Consider the following 19,055-nt stretch of genomic DNA (forward strand, 5'->3'; position numbering starts at 1 on the left):
CCTCTTAGTCCCAGCAGGATCCTGCTCATCCTCTTGAGGATGAATGTGATTCCCCCAAAGTAGAGCCCTCCCTTCTTGCTTCACACTGTCATGTGCTGAGCTCTTGCTTCAAAGAATGACTCTTTGTTTATAGGGATGCATTCTCTAATTTTGAGCTCTCCCTCTTCTCTTTGCTTTCTGGCCACCAGCTGGCATTGAGAATTGCTCAGTAAAATTTGGTTAAATAAATGAATTATTTAAAAAAATAGCATTTTCCCTGGGGCTCCTGGGTGGCTCAGTGGGTTAAAGCCTCTGCCTTGGGCTCAGGTCATGATCCCAGGGTCCTGGGATCAAGCCCCACATCGGGCTCTTTGCTCAGCGAGGAGCCTGCTTCCTCCTCTCTCTCTCTCTCTCTGCCTGCCTCTCTGCCTACTTGTGATCTCTGTCAAATAAAATTTTTAAAAAAATAGCATTTTCCCAATAGCTGTACTTTCATGGGGTAAAGAACAACTGTCAGGTCTGAGAAAAGGCATGTGTCTGTAGTAAGAGGAATCAAACAAACAAAAGACTAATCAAATGAAAAACAAAATGGCAGAGACCACAATCTTTAAATAATATATTTTACCTTTTTTTCTCATATGTATTTATGATCAGGTATCCTAATACAATTTTGGGTGTATTGGTTTTGGGTAAATTTTTATGTGTTCATCCCTTAAATACATGTGGTAGAACTGAAGAAGGTGGTAGAAAAAGGGAAAACAAAGCTTTTACTATAACATTTTCAAGTTTGATGTAATAGTTCTCAGAAGACTTAGCAAAAAGGATAATCACTGGTAAAAGTTAATAAATGAGAACACTTTCAGTTCTAGAAAAGACCCGTGACAAATTTAACTGCTGTCTTTGAGTACATAATGGATCAACTGAGAGATGATAGTGATAAAATATTTTCCTTCTTAGCTCAAGGTAAACCCAGAAACGGTTAACTTAAAGAGCAAACCAGACAATCGTAAAAGGGTGACAAATTACTTAGCAATGCAGGAAACGATCTCTCACAGATTTGTGAAGCAGGATAGCTGTGCTTTGCTCTGGAGTCAGTTAACTACTACATTTAAACCTAAGTAACTTTTGACAAGACAACAATCAATTTGTTCCTTAAGTAGGAACAAATTACACTCTCTGTGGTTCTCTATATTTGTCTAGGATAAGTCCGTTTCTCTGTTTCCCGGGAGTCATCCCAGCCACTCAGCTTGGGACAAGCCCAAGGTGGCACGAAGGCACGCGAACTAGCACCATCTGAATAAACTGTCCCCCAGCTCCTCAACTTTCCCTCGGGCTCGCCTTAACACAAGGGCCAAAAACTGGGAGGAGTTGCCCAAAGTGTAATAAGAAATGGAACATAAAGGTCCTTGGAAATACAAAAATACCAAAGAAGGTTTAAAAAACTGTAGTGAAAAGATCATGATCTTCAATTTTTTAATGCCTAATATTCAATATTAAAATGTCATTAACATTAACAAGTGACATTTAGTATAATATTTTTATCAAAGGTAATTCTATTAAACAATTTTAACATCACATTATGTATTAAAATCCTGTATTATGAAATTCCAAGATAAGATACAAGTTTAAGGTCTCTGTCAAGGGTCACTAAAAGAGTAGATTTTTTTCTATAACCTTTTTGGTTTTTGGTTTTTAATATTAACATACAATATACTATTTTACTATATCATATGCTTGCAGTTGTTTTATAAATAAATACCACAACCTTTATAAAGAACCTTAGAATCTGGCCTACATAAAATTATTTTATTCTAACAGAATAGCAAACTACCCAAATTCAAAATAAGCTGGCACCGTATGTATGAAGAGTAAGAGCCTAGATTAAGAAAGTTAATTTAAAACTCTACAAAACACTCCAAGGGAAAGTCTATTGTGGATTTTATGTGGTTGCCTCATAAGCGATAAACCTGAAACACAGTTTCACAGTGTTTTTTCCTTGTCTTGTTTCCCTCCCATTGATAAATGCAATGCATCAACTGAGAATCTGAAAGCAGTATTAAATCATATCAGAAATACAGGATTTGGTTCCACTTACCTGTTCCTGTTGCTGGAAATCCAATCTGAAATAAGTGTCGATGCCTGTTGGTGACAGTGTTTGTTGCCAAAACTGCACGCCAGCATTATAACTTCTCTCCGGAGTTCTCTAGGTACCATCAAAAGGAAAAACAATGAAAAAGCAGTGTTACTATCTGGAGAGGAAGAGTCCCTCATTGCATAAGCAGTAGATAAGTAAATAATTAGCACAAAAATAATTTCCAGATACAGAAATCCTATTTTGCCGAGGAGGAGATGCTTAGGCAGAGGAGAAGTTCAGGATAACACAAGTCACAAGTCTTCTCTGGGACAGTAATACAGTCGGGCAGGGGCGGGGGAGGTGGGACTTCAAATCTCCCCTTTACCAGTAATGGCAGATCTTACATTGAAGCATGGCAAGGATATGCTTTTGTTCTCAGTACCAGGTAGGGGAAACTGTGCTATCCATCAGCAGGCCTCCCAGCAAAGGGAAATGAAAGATGTAGAATGAAAGAAAGATCATCTCATGCTGCTGAAGTCGCAATGGTACTAGTTGTATATTATTGTACAGCTCTGGGGGAAAAGAGGCAAATAAGAAAATAAAACAGTACTCATGTTGGTAGGATGCTTGAACAAGAGATCCATTAAAATTGTTTTTTGGCCATCCAAGCTTGATGTACGTGGCTGCAACTTGCTTTAAAATATATTCCTAAATGGGGGTTAGGGGAAATAAAGAGGATGTCAGTTTCAAACCTCTCCATGATGATAATTACAGTTACATAACACGATTAAAATGTTTTCTAAATGCACCTACTTCAAAATATCAGTAAAAAGATGGCCATGGAAAAGGCTCTAATTTTATCCAGCTCAGTGTTTCAAATATGGAAAATGAGGATAAAGTACAGTTGCAATGGTGAAGTCTACTCTTTACTTCCTATTGAATGATTAAGTAATTTGCACTATTCAATATTTTAGATGACAATTTTGGTAGCGAAACAAGGACACTGAGGAACAGTGACAATGACACCCATGCACACAAATATACAAATGTGTGTAGACATAGCTTGTGGAAAATAAGCACCTAACATTTATGCAGTTCATGTCAGTAGAGCACATTTAAAGAAAAGCTGTGATGTAAGCCCAGCCGATAGCTTAGCACTATTGAATCTGACATACACAGAACACTCTTCAGTAAAAAAATATGGCATTTCAAAGTCAAAATCCATTGAGCTAATGATATATTTAAATATTAGCAATGATATAAAATATGCTCTCCTCACTTTAATGTGGCCCTTGAATTTTGTCAAAGAAATGAAAGCATCGAAATTACAGTAAAAGCAATTCTTAACTTTTACTGAAATTGAGGTGTCTGACACGAAGTACTATTCCAAAGTACAAATATATACAAAAATGTATTTTACTTTTACAGAAGCCTAACGTGGCAGTGTCTCTGTTAAGGAGAAAAGAGAAGTGTGGTAAGTCTTTCTCTAGCTGATAAAAGTTACACCAGAACTATAACGACCCATTTTTTTTGCATGTCTGTTGTCGGGGATTCGACCAAACTAATGACAATAAACAGTCGAGCCAGGATCATTCCAGTTTACAAAAAAAAAATATGAAAACAGAGGTATTTGCATGCATACTTGGAATAAGGAAACGAGAAACAACTCTGATGGTCATCAGACAATGAAGAGGGGCCAAAAACATGCTTCATGCCATGGCAATCTAGTCCCAAGTAATTCCAAATGTGGTGGTTAATTAGGAGAGCCCATGGGTCATAAGACGTAGGAGGATTTTATAAAATACAGGGCAGACTCCTAAAATAACTGAGGGGAACTAAATAGCGCTCAAAGGTGGATAGAAGGCAAAGAGACATAGTCTCATATGCAAAGCCTCACTGGTGATAAGAAATTTAGGAATCAGAAGCTCATTAGCCATACTTAATCTTTCAAAATGGGTATTAAATTAGATTTGGTGGTATCTGTCATGCAGTGTTGGCTTACCAGACTTCAGTTTAGGAAATCTGGTCGGGTAACATTTTGAAATGTTGGTCATGTCTTTGTGTCTATTTGGATTATCTATTGTTTGCTCTCCTGTATCCCCTTGGACCCAATTATGAATGGGCTCTCGCCTCAATGTTGATCTTATCCTTGTTAATTAAGGAAGTGAATTGAATTCACTATGCCCTTTTGGATAAAAATAATGACTAAGAATCTTTACTGAAACTGTCTATATTCTGTTAAGATCTTTGGGATCCCTCTACCCAGATTAAGTCCTTCATGAACACAGAGCCCTTTAACTCTTGGGAAGTAAGTTTGAAATTTAAGGATTTGCCATGTATATTTGTTCTCAAATTCTGAGGCATTTAAGCTTAATTGACACTTTTAGGCCAGAATAAAAAGTGGCTCGGATTCCATTTCTTCTTCAAGTAATTGTCATCAGTGTTGCACAGAAAATCAGGACAAAAATGATAATACAAATTAGAAGAAGAAACACAAATAACTCGGGATCAGTTGCATAAAGTGGATAATGAGAAAACAGTTCATCATCTGAAAATAAGAAAGAAGAAAATAGGTCTTTTTACATTGAAGACATTGTATTTCTCCATGCGGTCCAGTAATTTATCAAGGGGATAAAGAGCTCGGCTGGCAGCATGCCAAGGAAGAAAATCCTTCTCCTCAGACAGGTATCTGATAATTTCCAGGGGGATATGCTGGGGCAAGTAGCCGGCTCTGCACAGTCAAAAAAGTTCATGTTAATTATACGCAGAAAATATACATGATGATGCAAAAGTGAAGATTTTACTTATGCAAATAAAAGGCAGAAAGCAAGATTCATCACAGTATAAAGAAGTCATACTCAGTGCTATAAAAATAAAATTACTCACTTTTTAAATATAGTCTTACTTAGGATGCCATGTGCCGTAATACATATAGAGTTAGAGAGTTAAAAATTTACATACACAAAAATACCAGAATGCATATTTTTTTAAAAGGAAAGAATTCCGGAATTTGAATAAAATCGACTCTAGGTATTTTCCTTCACAGAAACTCTTCCGAGGTCACATATAATTGAAAATAATTGATTACTGAAATGCAATTTCAGTTTCTCAATGCATTCTCTTTGCTCTTCATGTAGTTCTGTGTAATAATATTTACTACAGATTGTTTTCAAAAGAACAATCAAACTAAAGAGGCAACTTACAGTTTTGACTGTATCTGTGTCATATTACAATTTGAACAGCTCAAAAGAAATGGTTTCCAAAACACCTATGAAAATCTCAGTTAGATTTTAATAGAGTCCGAATTCCAAACAGGTTGAAAGAACCAGCTCTTCCCATTTATTATTTTTCTTTCAAAATAGATGCTGTGTCACCTTGGGGACCAATGTCAGATTCCTTGGAGAATATGAAACTGTAGCTTTTTTAAAAATGATCTGAACACACATTGCGCATATTTAAAGAGGGTATGTCCAGAAAGGATCCAGAAAGAAGTGTATATCTCTATTCTCCAGGAAACTTCACATAAAATCCTTGCAAATCAAAGCATTATAAATGACAATTCACAGTACATTACAAGGTAGTCTCTCTTAGCCTTGATGTCCCTGATGCATACACATTGTGACACTATGTGTTTTCTGGATTTTTTTTTATTTTACAAGAATGATCAACCGAATGCAGACTTCTAACAGGGGGACCAGCTAAATATGAAAGCAACCAAATCTACCTTTCACACTGATGTTCTTTTGTAACATCACAAAATTAGATGGGCCTTTTATTTTGTCCTTAGTAGAGGTGGACAGGCAGGGAGCAAAGCTCTGTCTCGTCTTCACCTAAAATAAGTTTGCCAGATTATCTAATTGTTACACACTGTGACAAGAAAAGTTACTCTATGGTAAACTTGTGGCCATGTTTAGATGTCCATAAGAAAAACCAATTCTGAAGACTGTGCTTCAGTTTTCTTTAAAGGTTTTAAAAACACAGTTTTAAGTGTCACTCTAATGATTTTAGTTCACTCATGGCATAATTCAATGACTTATGCTTTGTAGGAGATATGACTAAAGAAGATGACAAATACTGTTATGGAAGAGACTTGGGTTTGAGAAAGAGCTGGGAACTACTGTTGCTTCCCATAGAATTAAGCAAATTCATTTTCCCAAGAGTCACATTCCTTATCTACAAAATAAGAAGGTTGAAAAAGAAGACCTCTTTTTAGCCCCAGAACATTTTATCCCAACCTTCTAGTGTACAATTTAAACTGCAACAGTATTACAAAAATACGGTCATACTTTATTCGTTCAAAAATTTGAAAAAAAAAAAAAAAACAACCTTTGTAATTTCTTTCATTCCCCATTCTTCAGTTGTTCAATATGTGTAAGTCTAAGAGACAGGGCTTGGATCTAGATTTTTTAGAAGATATCTGACAGAGTGTAAAAAAAAAAAAAAAGCAATTTATGAGGTAAATAGCATAGAGAATATTTTGCTCATTCTTTAGATAAAGAGAAATGTGTCTCAAGATTGAGTACCCTGCCAGAATCACCTAGCTCATAGTGGCAAATCTGGATGCCCATCTCTACAGTCCTACTTCCAAATAATGACAGAAGCTCCAAATAATGACAGGCCAAGGAAAGTATTCATTAAATAGGGAAAGAAAGCAAGCTCTGTTGTGAGTCCTTATGGCAAAAATTGCTAACTGTTCACCAAAAGTCCATGCTTTCCTCTACTTCCTGGGATAGATTATAATGCCCATTTTTTTGGTAATTAGGTGTGGTCATGTGAATGCTCATCACTGCCAAGGTTAGACCTCTCCCATTAGCTCCTCAATACTCTTTTTCCCTGAAGTGAATCGTTCAGGGTGACCTTGGAACTCTTGTACTGAATATGTCAGAAACCCACCTTGGTGTCTGGATGACTGCATGCCTATGTACTAGTTCTCACACCAGTTCTGTGTGAGCAGGAAAAAAACACTTCTATTGTGTTTGATCCGAATACATGCTTGGGTCTATTTTTTTAAAGCAGTTAACCTTCTCTAATGCAGCCCTCAAATAGAATAAGAAACAGATTACATTCAAATTGCTCTCATTTGTGGTGTTACAAACATACGTAAGTAATTACCTACTACATAATTCAATACACTCACATTTAGCCTTCTAGATCAAAATATGTAGTACACTCAATTGGACAAGATGATCAGCTTCATTACAAAATTAAGACTTGTAAGAGATAATGTTGCTGAATAAGTTACCTAGTTTAGATATGTGTTTGTGTAATTGGCTGGTAATGATATCTGTGATTACTACTACTGATAATGCAATCAATATGGGGGAAGTGTGTGGAATCCAATGAATGGAACACTACATTAGCTTCAAGTAATCAGCCCAGTAGGGAGCACATTTAGGGTCCCGATGCCAAAAGGCAGTTGCCCTAAATTTGCATCATCACAGAGAAATGCTGCTAACAAAATAGGGGGAAAAGAGCAAATTTAAAGACTATTTCATGTACAACTAAGTGTGTTTTATTAATATTTTAGGTAGAGGTTGTAGATGATATCTATCTTCTGTACTAGGGTATAGGTTGGCATAAGAAATAATTTAGGGGGGCGCCTGGGAGACACAGTCAGTTAAGCGTCTAACTCATGATTTCGGTTCAGGTCATGATCTCATGGGTTGTGGGATGGAGCCCCACGTCGGTCTCCTCACTCAGTGGGGAGTCTGCTGGAGATTCTCTCTCTCCCTCTCCCTCTGCCACTTCCCCCAGGTGCACACTGTTTCTCTCTTAAATAAATAAATAAATAAATCTTTTTTAAAAAAGAAATAATTTAGGAATCAAAGGAAATATGATGGAGAAATGAGGAAAGTTTAAAAAAATAGATGAAGGTTGCCCTTATGCATATATATATATATATATATATATATATATATATATATTTCCTCTTCCCACTTCCCCTCCTTAAACACACACATACCCTCTTCTCCTTCTTTGATTTACTGGAACTTGCAATGAAATATATCTTTAGGCATACAAGAGAGTATTTTTTTTTATAAGAAGAAGATTAAAACCAGACAATATTAGCTAATATTGAAACGCACTGATCTTAGCTGGCTTTGTTTTCACCTAAGATCCCAAACTACTTTTTAAAAACTGCTCTGAATTGTGAATGTTAATTCTTAAATCTACTGAGATGGGTGGCTTGCACACAAATAACTTATTTTATGTGAATTTCCTTGAAAAGCATTTGGCTTCTGGGTGCTTGATACTTGGAAAGAAATAAAAAGCACAATCAGCCTCTTTAAAACATCCTACTTCCAGGTTTCACTAGTGGAATATTCATTTAAAACCAATAAATTACGTACTACATCTTTCACAATATGTCTAAGAGACATTATATCTCTCTTTTAGGGCACAGATTTTTAAAGCAATTGCTGACATGCTTAATTAAAAAGTTTACTATTCTATCTATTATCTTTTGTTAATCATTGTAAAAGGCTTTTATGTGTTCATTGTGGGAAGATCCCACGGCCGAGACTGGAAACTCCAGTAGTCCTCAAAGTACCAGAGACTCAAAAAGGAAAAACACAGGAGAGGTATCTTTGTTAACCAACAGTCTATTTGGTCAGGTCATAGAAGAAACGAAAGCTAAGATTCAGGCATTGGAGAAATGTCAGCAGAGACGGAAAGGAGATTACTTATTTGTAGCCCCAAGAAATCAGAACCGCAAAAAGTTGCACAACAAAGAATTCTCATAGCGCCCCCCTTCTCCTGTTCCTTCTCTTCCAGAAAGCCTTCTTCCACACTGACTTAGGCACTTCTTTTCTGTGCTCACAGAATACCCTGATAACAGTAATCTTTGTAATAGTTACCATGATATTAATCATAATTTTATCATAAGACGGTCTTTCTCACTCACTGGACTTACCTCCCTAAAGAAATGAAGCATGCTTTGCCTATCTTTGTATCCCCATAGCCTAATGCAGACTCTAGTACAAAATAGGTACTCAATAAATGTTTTATTTTACACTAAATTACATTATGTCAATAATGTCATTGTTCTTAAAAACAGGAGCACTTTACAAGCATAATAAACTTTAATATATACATATGTACTTTTTAAATTAAGCATTTTTTTAGGGTTAAAAGATACCAACAGGATGAGGAAAGTCTATTAGAGTGATATTTATACTATTTATAGTCATCCTGTTTATTAATGGTATACATGATAGAGGAGAAGGCCATTGCTATCTAGCCAAGGAGCTTTGAATCAGCTAATCTATATCCAAATGAAATAGCTTTATAGCCAGAGAGAAAGCAGAAGCATTGTATAAACACTTCTGTTCTTTTTTTTTTTTTTTTTTGTCCCTGATTAGTAAATTACTTTCCTACTTTCCTGGAAGCAACAGCATTATTTTATGCCATGTCTTTAAGTAAATTGATCCTGGGTTTAAAAATCTCTTTCTCTTAATCAGTAAATGGACAAGGATGAACTACATGATCTCTAGGGTCCCTTCTCCAGTAAAATTTGAAGATTAAAAATAAAACATCCAGAAGTAATTTTTTGCAACTTGTATGGTCCCCCCTACCACCACCACAATCAGCCTTTCTTCTCTGCAAACACACTTGCTCCTTTATTTCCAAGTATAATTTCTCAAGAAATCAGCCATCATCTAAATACAGGGATCCTCTGGGTGCTCAGTAATGTTAAAGAGCAGAATCAGTGTTTAGTTATTAATTGGAAGAGTTAATAGATGTTAGCTATTCACCTGAAAAGGAAAACAACCTTAGCTTTATGGCTGAAATGAAATATTTTTTAAAGGAAAATGATCAACTTATTTTAAGCTATCATATATTAAGGATTTACCATATGGTACGGTGTTATGGAATGCTGCTCTAAGTTTGTTTTAGTTTACTATCCTTAAAAGCTTCAGAATCAGTGCTATTCTGCAGCCCCCCAAACTTTTTCTTTCTTTCTTTTTTTTTTTTTTAGATAAAGAAGCTACAGTTTAAAGAAGATAAGCAACTTGCCAAGCTGACTTGGCTAGTAAGTGACAGAGCTGGAATTGAAAACCAAGACTGACAAGAAAGCTCTCACTGATTCCACCACATGAGACTGCCTCCCTAAATACCACTTCGAACTAGAGTTCAATGCTTTCTGTCTCCTTTCCTTTAACATCTGTTTACACATCACTATCATAGCGCTCATCACGTTAAGTCTAGTACATGAAGAATTACGTAATCAAAGCCCAGGTGCTACCAGGGCAAGTGAGCAATAGTAAGGATCAGAGGATTATGGGGAAAGATTTAAAGAGGAGGCTTAGGCCAGGCATCAGTGAGCACACCTGCCTGCATGACATGAGAGAGCAGATCCGGTGGGGGAGGAATTCAGGCCTCCCAGGAAACAGCAAGGTCGAAAATCCTAGAGCAGGAATAAATTGGGGACATTGGCAGAATCACAAGGAGGTTTTTGTGGCTGGCGTGGAGTGAGCCGCAGAAGAGTAGGCTAGGTACAAGGAGGTTGCAGACGTTGGTAGTGCTAGAAGTCACTTAAATAAAAAGGACTTCAGGGGCGCCTGGGTGGCTCAGTGGGTTAAAGCCTCTGCCTTCAGCTCAGGTCATGATCTCAGGGTCCTGGGATCAAGCCCCGCATCGGGCTCTCTGCTCAGGGTGAGCCTGCTTCCTCCTCTCTCCCTCTCTGCCTGCCTCTCTGCCTACTTGTAATCTCTGTCTGTCAAATAAATAAATAAATCTTTAAAAAAATTTAAAAAAAAAAAAAAAAGGACTTCAGCTTGTTTTTCTATGGGTGATGGAATTCTACAGCAAGTGTTTGATCTGATTTATGCTCTGAAAGGGTGACTCTAGCTGCAGTAGAGAGGAAACCCAAATATGCCATGTGTCCACCCAGACAAGAACAGAGTGAAGCATGATCTCCTAGCTGACCCTCTCCCTCTCCACTATACAGGATATGCTTATGAGGAAAAACATACCTAGTGAGTGAAGTTACTAACATGAAACCAGATAATGATTTTTGAGGTAGTCTTCACATGAGATTTGTTTTAGAAACAGTAGCTTATGCAGGTATCAGGAAAAGGAAATATTCCCAAAGTTTATCTATGTATTATTTATTGTTACTCAATTGCTAAAAACAAAAACAAAAACAGAAAACAAACAAAAAAAAAACAGCAATGATTATAAGGGACTGTGACATTGTTTAGGCAATGAACACATTTTAAAAGAGTATATATTTTATATATAGGAAGCTGCACATTCCACTCTGGGTTAATTAGCAGAATTACTCCGGAATTTAAATAGTGAAAGCAGCCTGAAAGACCACCAGGAAAATAATCCACATAGCTTATGATTTCCATTGAAAATACAATGCTTAACCCTGGGGCTAATAATACATTATATGTTAATAAAAAAAATTTTTAAATAAAAAAAAAGAAAATACAATGTTTAAATTTGGTATGGAATTTTGCTTACTAGGTAGTGACATTCCCAATGTTCTCCATAGTCACACAGGAGTAAAAAGAATTTAAAAATCCAGTAGGATTTTACTGACATTAGGATATCAAATCATTAACCTAATCAACAGTGTTTCATACTTCCTATTTGGCTGCTTTTTAGAGATATGAGTGAATAATAGGAAACTAGAAAAAAGAAAAATATCACTGAAACCAAACCACTTAAAAAGAACTAGGGGGCGCCTGGCTATCTTAGTTGGAAGAGCATGTGATTCTTGATCTTGGGGTTTTGAGTTTGAGCCCCACATTGGGTACAGAGATTACTTAAATAAATAAAAACTTAAAAAAAAAAAAACAAACTTTGGGGCGCCTGGGTGGCTCACTGGGTTAAAGTCTCTGCCTTCAACTCAAGTCATGATCCCAGGGTCCTGGGATCAAGCAGCACGTCAGGTTCTCTGCTCATCAGGGAGCCTGCTTCCCTTCCTCTCTCTCTACCTGCCTCTCTGCCTACCTGTGATCTCTGTCAAATAAAAAAAATAAAATCTTAAAAAAAAAAAAAACCTTTAAGAAATAACTGGTTAGGGGCACCTGGGTGGCTCAGTGGGTTAAGCCTCTGCCTTCGGTTCAGGTCATGATCCCAGGGTCCTGGGATCGAGCCCTGCATCAGGCTCTCTGCTCAGGGGGGAGCCTGCTTCCTCCTCTCTCTCTGCTTGCCTCTCTGCCTACTTGTAATTTCTGTCTGTCAACTAAATAAATAAAATCTTTACAAAAAAAAAAAAAAAAAAGAAATCCTCGCGACAATCTTCTGAGCTTAGCAATATCACTAGCCCCATTTTACAGATCAAAATTGAAGCTCAAAATGCTACCTCACCTCTCCAGGATCATATTGCAAATAAGGGTGGTACTGGTATTTGAACCCAGTCTTCCTGCACCAATATTTTGATCACTATACCGAAAAGGCCCAGCAAGTCATCTTGTATTCCCTCTCCCATCTTCTAGTAGAGGGAAAAAAGGAGAAGAGGAATATAAGGGACATCTAGTGGGAGTAATCTTTGGAGGCCTTATAAGGAAGGCTATGGGGAAGGAGAGAGTAGTATGGTCTATGGCTGCAACTTTGAAATGGAGGGTTTAGTGGACTTATTGCTGATACAGCTTTTAGACTTTGTTCATTTGGGGCCACTTCTGGCAAAACCACTTTAGTCACCACTGCCTCTAATTCCCTGGGTTCTAATCTCCATAAGACAAGAACACTCTCAGCCCACACTCTGGCCTGGAAGGCCTGACGCCATTTAGTGGCACTATATCTGCCATAAAGAGCATGCGCTGCAACAACGTGCTGCTTTCAGAGATATTGCCGATGCAGGAAAACAACAGAGTACTAGGATGTGGGAGCGGTAATCATCTACACTTACGATCTTTAATTCAAATAAAAGGAAATATTTCAAAATACTGAAGGTAGTTTCCATCTCAAAGTCTTGCAAGAAAGAGAAATTGAGGCTATGCAAAGTGGTGTGAGGCTCCTAGACACAGACTGAGCAGGAAAGAATGAAGACTTGAACACTGGCATACGGAGTGTGGGGGGAAATCACTTTCTGGATATAACTGTAGGGCAGACTCCTGGGTCTGGATTCAATTAAAAACCTGCTTCAATTAAAAACCTCAATGAGAACTCTCAAAACCAAGCCAGTCCCTCTGCTAGTCTATTCATAGAGGTATCGTGACATATATGCGGCCATAATAATTCTGCACATAATTTTCTTATGTCTCACATAAGAAGCTGTTTGCACAGCTAAGTTCTGAATTTTAGAATGACACAAAGGTAAATAATTAGGCAGGAAGATTTAGTCCCAAATGGATGCATTCAAAAAAATAAAAGAAAAACACTTTTGAGAGTATAATCTAGCCATGCAGAAGACAATAATGACCCAGGTGGAAGGTTCTAGAAGAGCCACCAAAAGTCATAAAGGAGATCTAACAAGTACAAAGTGACAGCAACCCCTTAGATCTGGGCTCTGCAATCAGCTTGAAGAAGCTCCTGGCCAAAGTTAGGACATTTCGAGTACCAATAAGAATAAAAACTGCCATGGAATTAAACTTATTAAATATACTCAAACGCATAGGATAAAATGGTACTTGACTAAAAACAAAACAAAGCAAAATAATAGGTCACTACGGAGCATGCTAGAGAATTGACTCATTATTTTTGAAACTGAAAACGACAGGGAATCATTCAGCCCTTATCCTGCCTTTCCCAAAGAACTATATCACTTGGTCACCAAACAGTACGTGAGAGCAAGTTTCTCTTGAGAGAACTATTTTGTTTGTGAATGGAAGAACAACCAGGGAATCACCATTTTGCAACCCCTAGTCAATCAACAGATTTAGGCATTGAACAGTAATCGCTGCAAATGTCATAAAAGGACAACTATTTCTTTTATGTGTTCATTGAGAGTCAACTGCGAAGCAAACTACCAAAAAGCTGAACCTATAATGGATCAAGGCCCTGGATTTGATGACCAATTTACAGGCAAGAGAGAGCACAGAGGAACACAGAAAGATACACAGTGAGGAGGCAGTCAGTAAAATCTAGACAGTGAGAATCGTGTAGGACAAACCACCTCGTTCCTCGCCAAATAAGTTGGTATTTTTTTTTTTAAGATGAAGGGGAAAATAAACAGTTTAAAAGAGAGTGAAAAGATAACATCAACTAGTCACAGAGCAGTAATATCATTTGGCTCCTAATTCAAACAAAGTATAAAGAAAGAAAAAAAGATACATGCCACTTATAAGACCATTGAAATTTAAATACTTCCTGGATTTTTATATTATTGAGGAAATGTGCATTTTAGGTCACCAACTTTAATAATGTTCATTTTTAAGAGCCATATAGTGAAAATTATTTTATGAAATGATGAAATGTCTGGAATTCACTGCAAAATGGTATGAAAGGGGGGTATCTGGATGGCTCAGTGGGTTAAGCCTCTGCCTTTGGCTCACGTCATGATCTCAGGGTCCTAGGATTGAGCCCCGCATGGGGCTCTCTGCTCAGCAGGGAGCCTGCTTCCCCGCCTCTCTCTGCCTGCCTACTTGTGATTTCTTTCTGTGTCAAATAAATAAGTAAAATTTTTAAATAAATAACAAAATGGTACGAAAGGCTGGATGGAGATGTGGGTGAAGTAAGACTGATCACGAGTTAATCATGGCTGATGCAGAGCAAAGGATATACCCTTCTACTGGCTTTTGTGTATATTTGAAATTTTTCATAATAAAGAGTTTAAAAAAAACAAAACAAAGAAGAGACTAAGTCTTATTTATCTGTGTATCCCCAGTAGGCACCAGAAAGTCTTCTTATTGTCTGTGTTTAAAAATATTTGCTGAGGGGGTGTCTGGTGGCTCAGTCTATACGGCAGGCGATTCAGTCTCAGGATCAAGTGTTTAGGCCCCCCGTTGGGAATGGAGCCTAACTGAAAAAAAAAAAAATTAAAAATATTTGCTGAATAACAAACTCAAGGAAGGCAACATATCTGGACTCCGTTTCCTTCCTTACAAAATGAGAGAAAAGGTATTTACCTCCTAGAGTTGCTGTGAAAGCTAAAAGACAAGAAATGGAAGCATATTTTGTAAACTGTAAAGGTCCACAGAAATGTGGAAAGCCTTCAGGCTGAAGAACCAGAATGAGAATTTGGCAACCGCCTGTTCTGCATTTGTATTCTGACCTTGATTTGTTCCTTACACGGAGCTACTAAACTCATGGATAGATCCCAGCGCATTCATTTTCCCCTTAGGGACAAAGTACCAAATGGTAGTGTAATTGCCAAGGGAAAATTATTACTCTGTTCTGAATTATTTCGATCATAAATCCAAAACCAGTCAAACAGGCTCTGTCACAGAAACGACAGGGTTTCTGTACAGTGATGAGAATCCCACATACAAGTGCCCCATAAATCCGTGAGTATCACAACCCTCCAAAGTCATTCTGACTCATGTGTTTAAATCACAAATAGGAAGCCCCGCTGGCAGCACGTTGGTCAACACTGTGGAAACAATGAAAATGAGGTGATTTACTCAGCCATCAGTTCAAGAAATGTCCCATCATCTGTCTTATGTAGATTGCACAAAATGTGACAAGCATTTTGTTTGCTTTTCTTTACACATTTTTCTATTGAATCGCAGGAGAAAAAGTCTTTTTCATTTAGTAATGATAACAATCACCCATATTTCTCCTAAATTCAATCACAACTGCTCTTAGCATGTCAAAGAAATGATTTCTGGCAACAATGGTGAATGATAGAAAGGCAGAGAGAAGGACACAACTTGTCTGTGCGTCATGCATTTTCTCCTCCTCTAATCTTAGTAAAATATTCATCTTTACTTAGGATGAAATGAAATATCTAATCTAATTCTTTATGATTTAAAGTGATATTTTCCTGCCTCTCAGAATATTATACTCCATTCCAAATTAGAGTTAAAAGCCACTCCGTGGCATTGTAGATGAAATGTGGAAGGTAAAAATACTTTTTATTACCAGTGAGATAGAAAAAGGACTTCAACTATATAATTCATTGTATAAAAATAGGATTAGTATCTTGAAAAAGAAGAGAGCTGTACCCATTTGAAATCACCTTTAGGGAGGCAGGCATGTTAGTTAAACTTGTGGGACTTCATTTTTCTTTCATAAGGGGGCTAATGAGAACGTCAGGAAATGAAGGATGAAGATAAACAAATGTGCCTAGCCACGGCATGTAAAATAAATGCTAGCCCTGTAACAATACGATCAACCTTAGTTGAGAATTTGTGCCCACAAGGAGTTCTGGATTTATTTGAGGAAATTTTCAATTCTTAGAATTAAAATACGTTAAACTCCTTTTGAGATTGGCCAATAACTATATATTAAAATAACAGATAATTCTTGTCCTGTGGGACACTAACTTGCAGAAATATCATCAAACCTCCAGTAGGAGAGATTAGGAAGGGAAGTAGCTTTTTCTATTAACTCCATAGCTCTCAATCTCTCCATTTATCCTTCAACTCTCAGGGTCACAAAATTTTGAAGATACACTATTAATATGGAAATATTTAATTAATCCTGGATCCCCAACTCAGAAATATAAGACCTTAACCTTTCCTTGATTTTCTTTAATGCTGATAATGTTCAAATAAAACTTAGGAAAAAAATAATGATAATGATGTTCTAACTCCTTAATGATGATTAACAATTAGAGAACATTAATGGTATAGATTTACTGTGTTCTAACAATGACACTCATTAATTTTAATAACAGTCCTATAGTTCAGTCCTTGCTTACTGTCTGAAAATTTACCCCTCATTACCACTTGTAGGAAGCAATTTTTTAAAGTTGAAGCACCAGTGAAAATACAAAACAATAAAAAAAGTGCTAGTTAATTTACATTATTTTAAAAATATTAGAGTAAAAATAAAATATTGTCTCTTAATAAGAACCATATACTTAAAATATTTTATATCCTGCTAAAATGATCACATTTGGCTCAAAAACATTATTGAAATTGATATAAAATTTTTAAAATTAGAAATTTCTCTCTGGTAAGAAAACCACTTTCATGAGAAAAATAATTCTGGAATCAGTGTAGTAGAAGTCATTATCATTATTATTTAATATATAATTCTAATACAATCATAATTTTCACAAGAATCATGTATTTAATACTAAAAGGCAGAAATTTAGAAGGAAAATGATAAAGTGATGAGGTCTCTCAAAGAATTTGTAGTTTAAGATGGCAGAAAACTCACTCCGTGCGACTAAAATACCCTTTAAAAACTTACATTTGCTACTCTATCTTTTCAAAAAGAACTTCATCTCAATTAAAGTAAGCTATCTAAAAAGATTTTTTTTTCCTATTGATTTATTCATGGTTAAATCTGTACCACTGTTTCCTGATAAGAACGATGAGGAAATCATCAGACTTAGCACTTTCTACTAAACTCCGCGGCCCTGCTGGATTTTCACTTGCTGAATCATTTCTACATTTTCTGAGTTTAAAGATTTGCCTTCTATTTTGTAACCTTAATTCTCTTTCCTCTTTATCCTTGGCTCCATGTGCAAGTGCATTCAAGACTCATCACCATTCTTTCGTGGGCAAAGGATAAGTTGACCGTAGAAAAGTTTTTATATTCTATCCACTGGAATATTCTGGGCTTACAGAAATCAGAGTCAGTCTGTTTCCTACTTTCTAGGTAACTTTTCCTCATGTTTAATTTTGAAAGTTCAGGCTATTTATCAAGATACTTCTCCTTCTGTGTGTGTGTGTGTTTTTTTTTTTTCCCCCTAAGACACAGGGTACCTTTAAATCTACATATTCATATCTTTATTGAGAAAGCTACTCTTTGTATGTCTTCAAGTGTTTTTAATTCTTTTTCTTCTTTTTCATGAATAGAAAATGCATACATGTACACATACACCAACACACAAACACACTAGACGTGTCTTATTTACATTATGATTTTCATAGTTTTTTCCATTTCATTGATCTCAGTGATTGCAAGCTTATTCTCCATGTCCCTGATGATGCTTCCCCCGTGTCTATGTAAAGTTTACTGCTTCTCACATGGCTTTCTTTCTTGTAATGCCAGATCACCTTCATTCTTTTCGCTGCCTTATCTCTTTCGGATTCTTTTGCATGTTTTCTTTAAACTCTCACCTCAAAAGACAAACCCGATAAAATCCCCCATTTCTTTGTTTTCATTCTTTGAAATCACATAGAGGGGTATATTTGAATTATTAGTTTGATGTTCTAGTTCTTCTGTTGTTATTATGATTCTGTTTTTTAAAAGATTTTATTTATTTATTTGAGAGAGAGAGAAAGAGCATGAGCAGAGGGTCAGAGGGAGAAGCAGACTCCCCACTGAGCATGGAGCCTGATGTGAGGTTCAATCCCAGGACCCTGAGATCACAATCTGAGCCGAACTCAGACTCTTAACCAACTCAGTCACCCAGGTGCCCCTGTTATTATGATTCTTAACTATCATTCTTTCTATACTCCTATAGATGTAATATTAGACTAGGTTTAAACAGTACTCATAACTGAAAAGGAAATTCCTATCCAGTAAAAATAGTTGCTGATAAGTTGTGGCTTAAGAGCAATCACAGTGAATAGGTTGGAGCAGTAGCAGTTTACATCAGGGTTGTTATTTCAGACCTAGTTCTAATCAAATCAGTAGTTCCATCTGTTTAGGGGCATATTTCTGTGCCATAGTCCCATTTCAGAACATGCTGTATGACTGTGTGATTCATACTTTGACTTTGTACATACCAGGTTCTCATTGTGGTGATTTAGCATTTAATTGTTTCTCTCCAGCTGTCCCGATTAATGGTTGCCAAGCCAATTGCCATATATATTTCTTTCCCCACCCCATTTCTGTTCCCTGCTTCCTGAAAAAACTAGGAGTCTGCATGTTGTCTCTTTCAGGCCTGATTTTGTTTCCTCTTCCTTCGTGTGAAGAAAGATTCATCAATGTAACCTATCATGCCTTAAGATTTTATTATTCTAAATAAGGCAGTCCCTCCAAGAAG

The 19,055-nt window shown here is 36.7% G+C and overlaps 1 protein-coding gene across 1 annotated transcript in view; it reads right to left on the reverse strand.

The window, feature by feature from the left end:
* Positions 1-19,055, reverse strand: part of TRHDE (thyrotropin releasing hormone degrading enzyme) — a 374,398-nt gene that overhangs the window by 29,602 nt on the left and 325,741 nt on the right. The window contains exons 13-15 of the mRNA XM_046013805.1: positions 4,637-4,784; positions 2,664-2,761; positions 2,075-2,182 (exon numbers count right to left, since the gene is read on the reverse strand). Of these exons, the coding sequence (XP_045869761.1) occupies positions 2,075-2,182; positions 2,664-2,761; positions 4,637-4,784 (354 nt within the window). The remainder of the gene's footprint in view (positions 1-2,074; positions 2,183-2,663; positions 2,762-4,636; positions 4,785-19,055) is intronic.

The sequence above is a fragment of the Meles meles genome, chromosome 7 (assembly GCF_922984935.1).
Source record: "Meles meles chromosome 7, mMelMel3.1 paternal haplotype, whole genome shotgun sequence".
Taxonomy (NCBI): Eukaryota; Metazoa; Chordata; class Mammalia; order Carnivora; family Mustelidae; genus Meles; species Meles meles.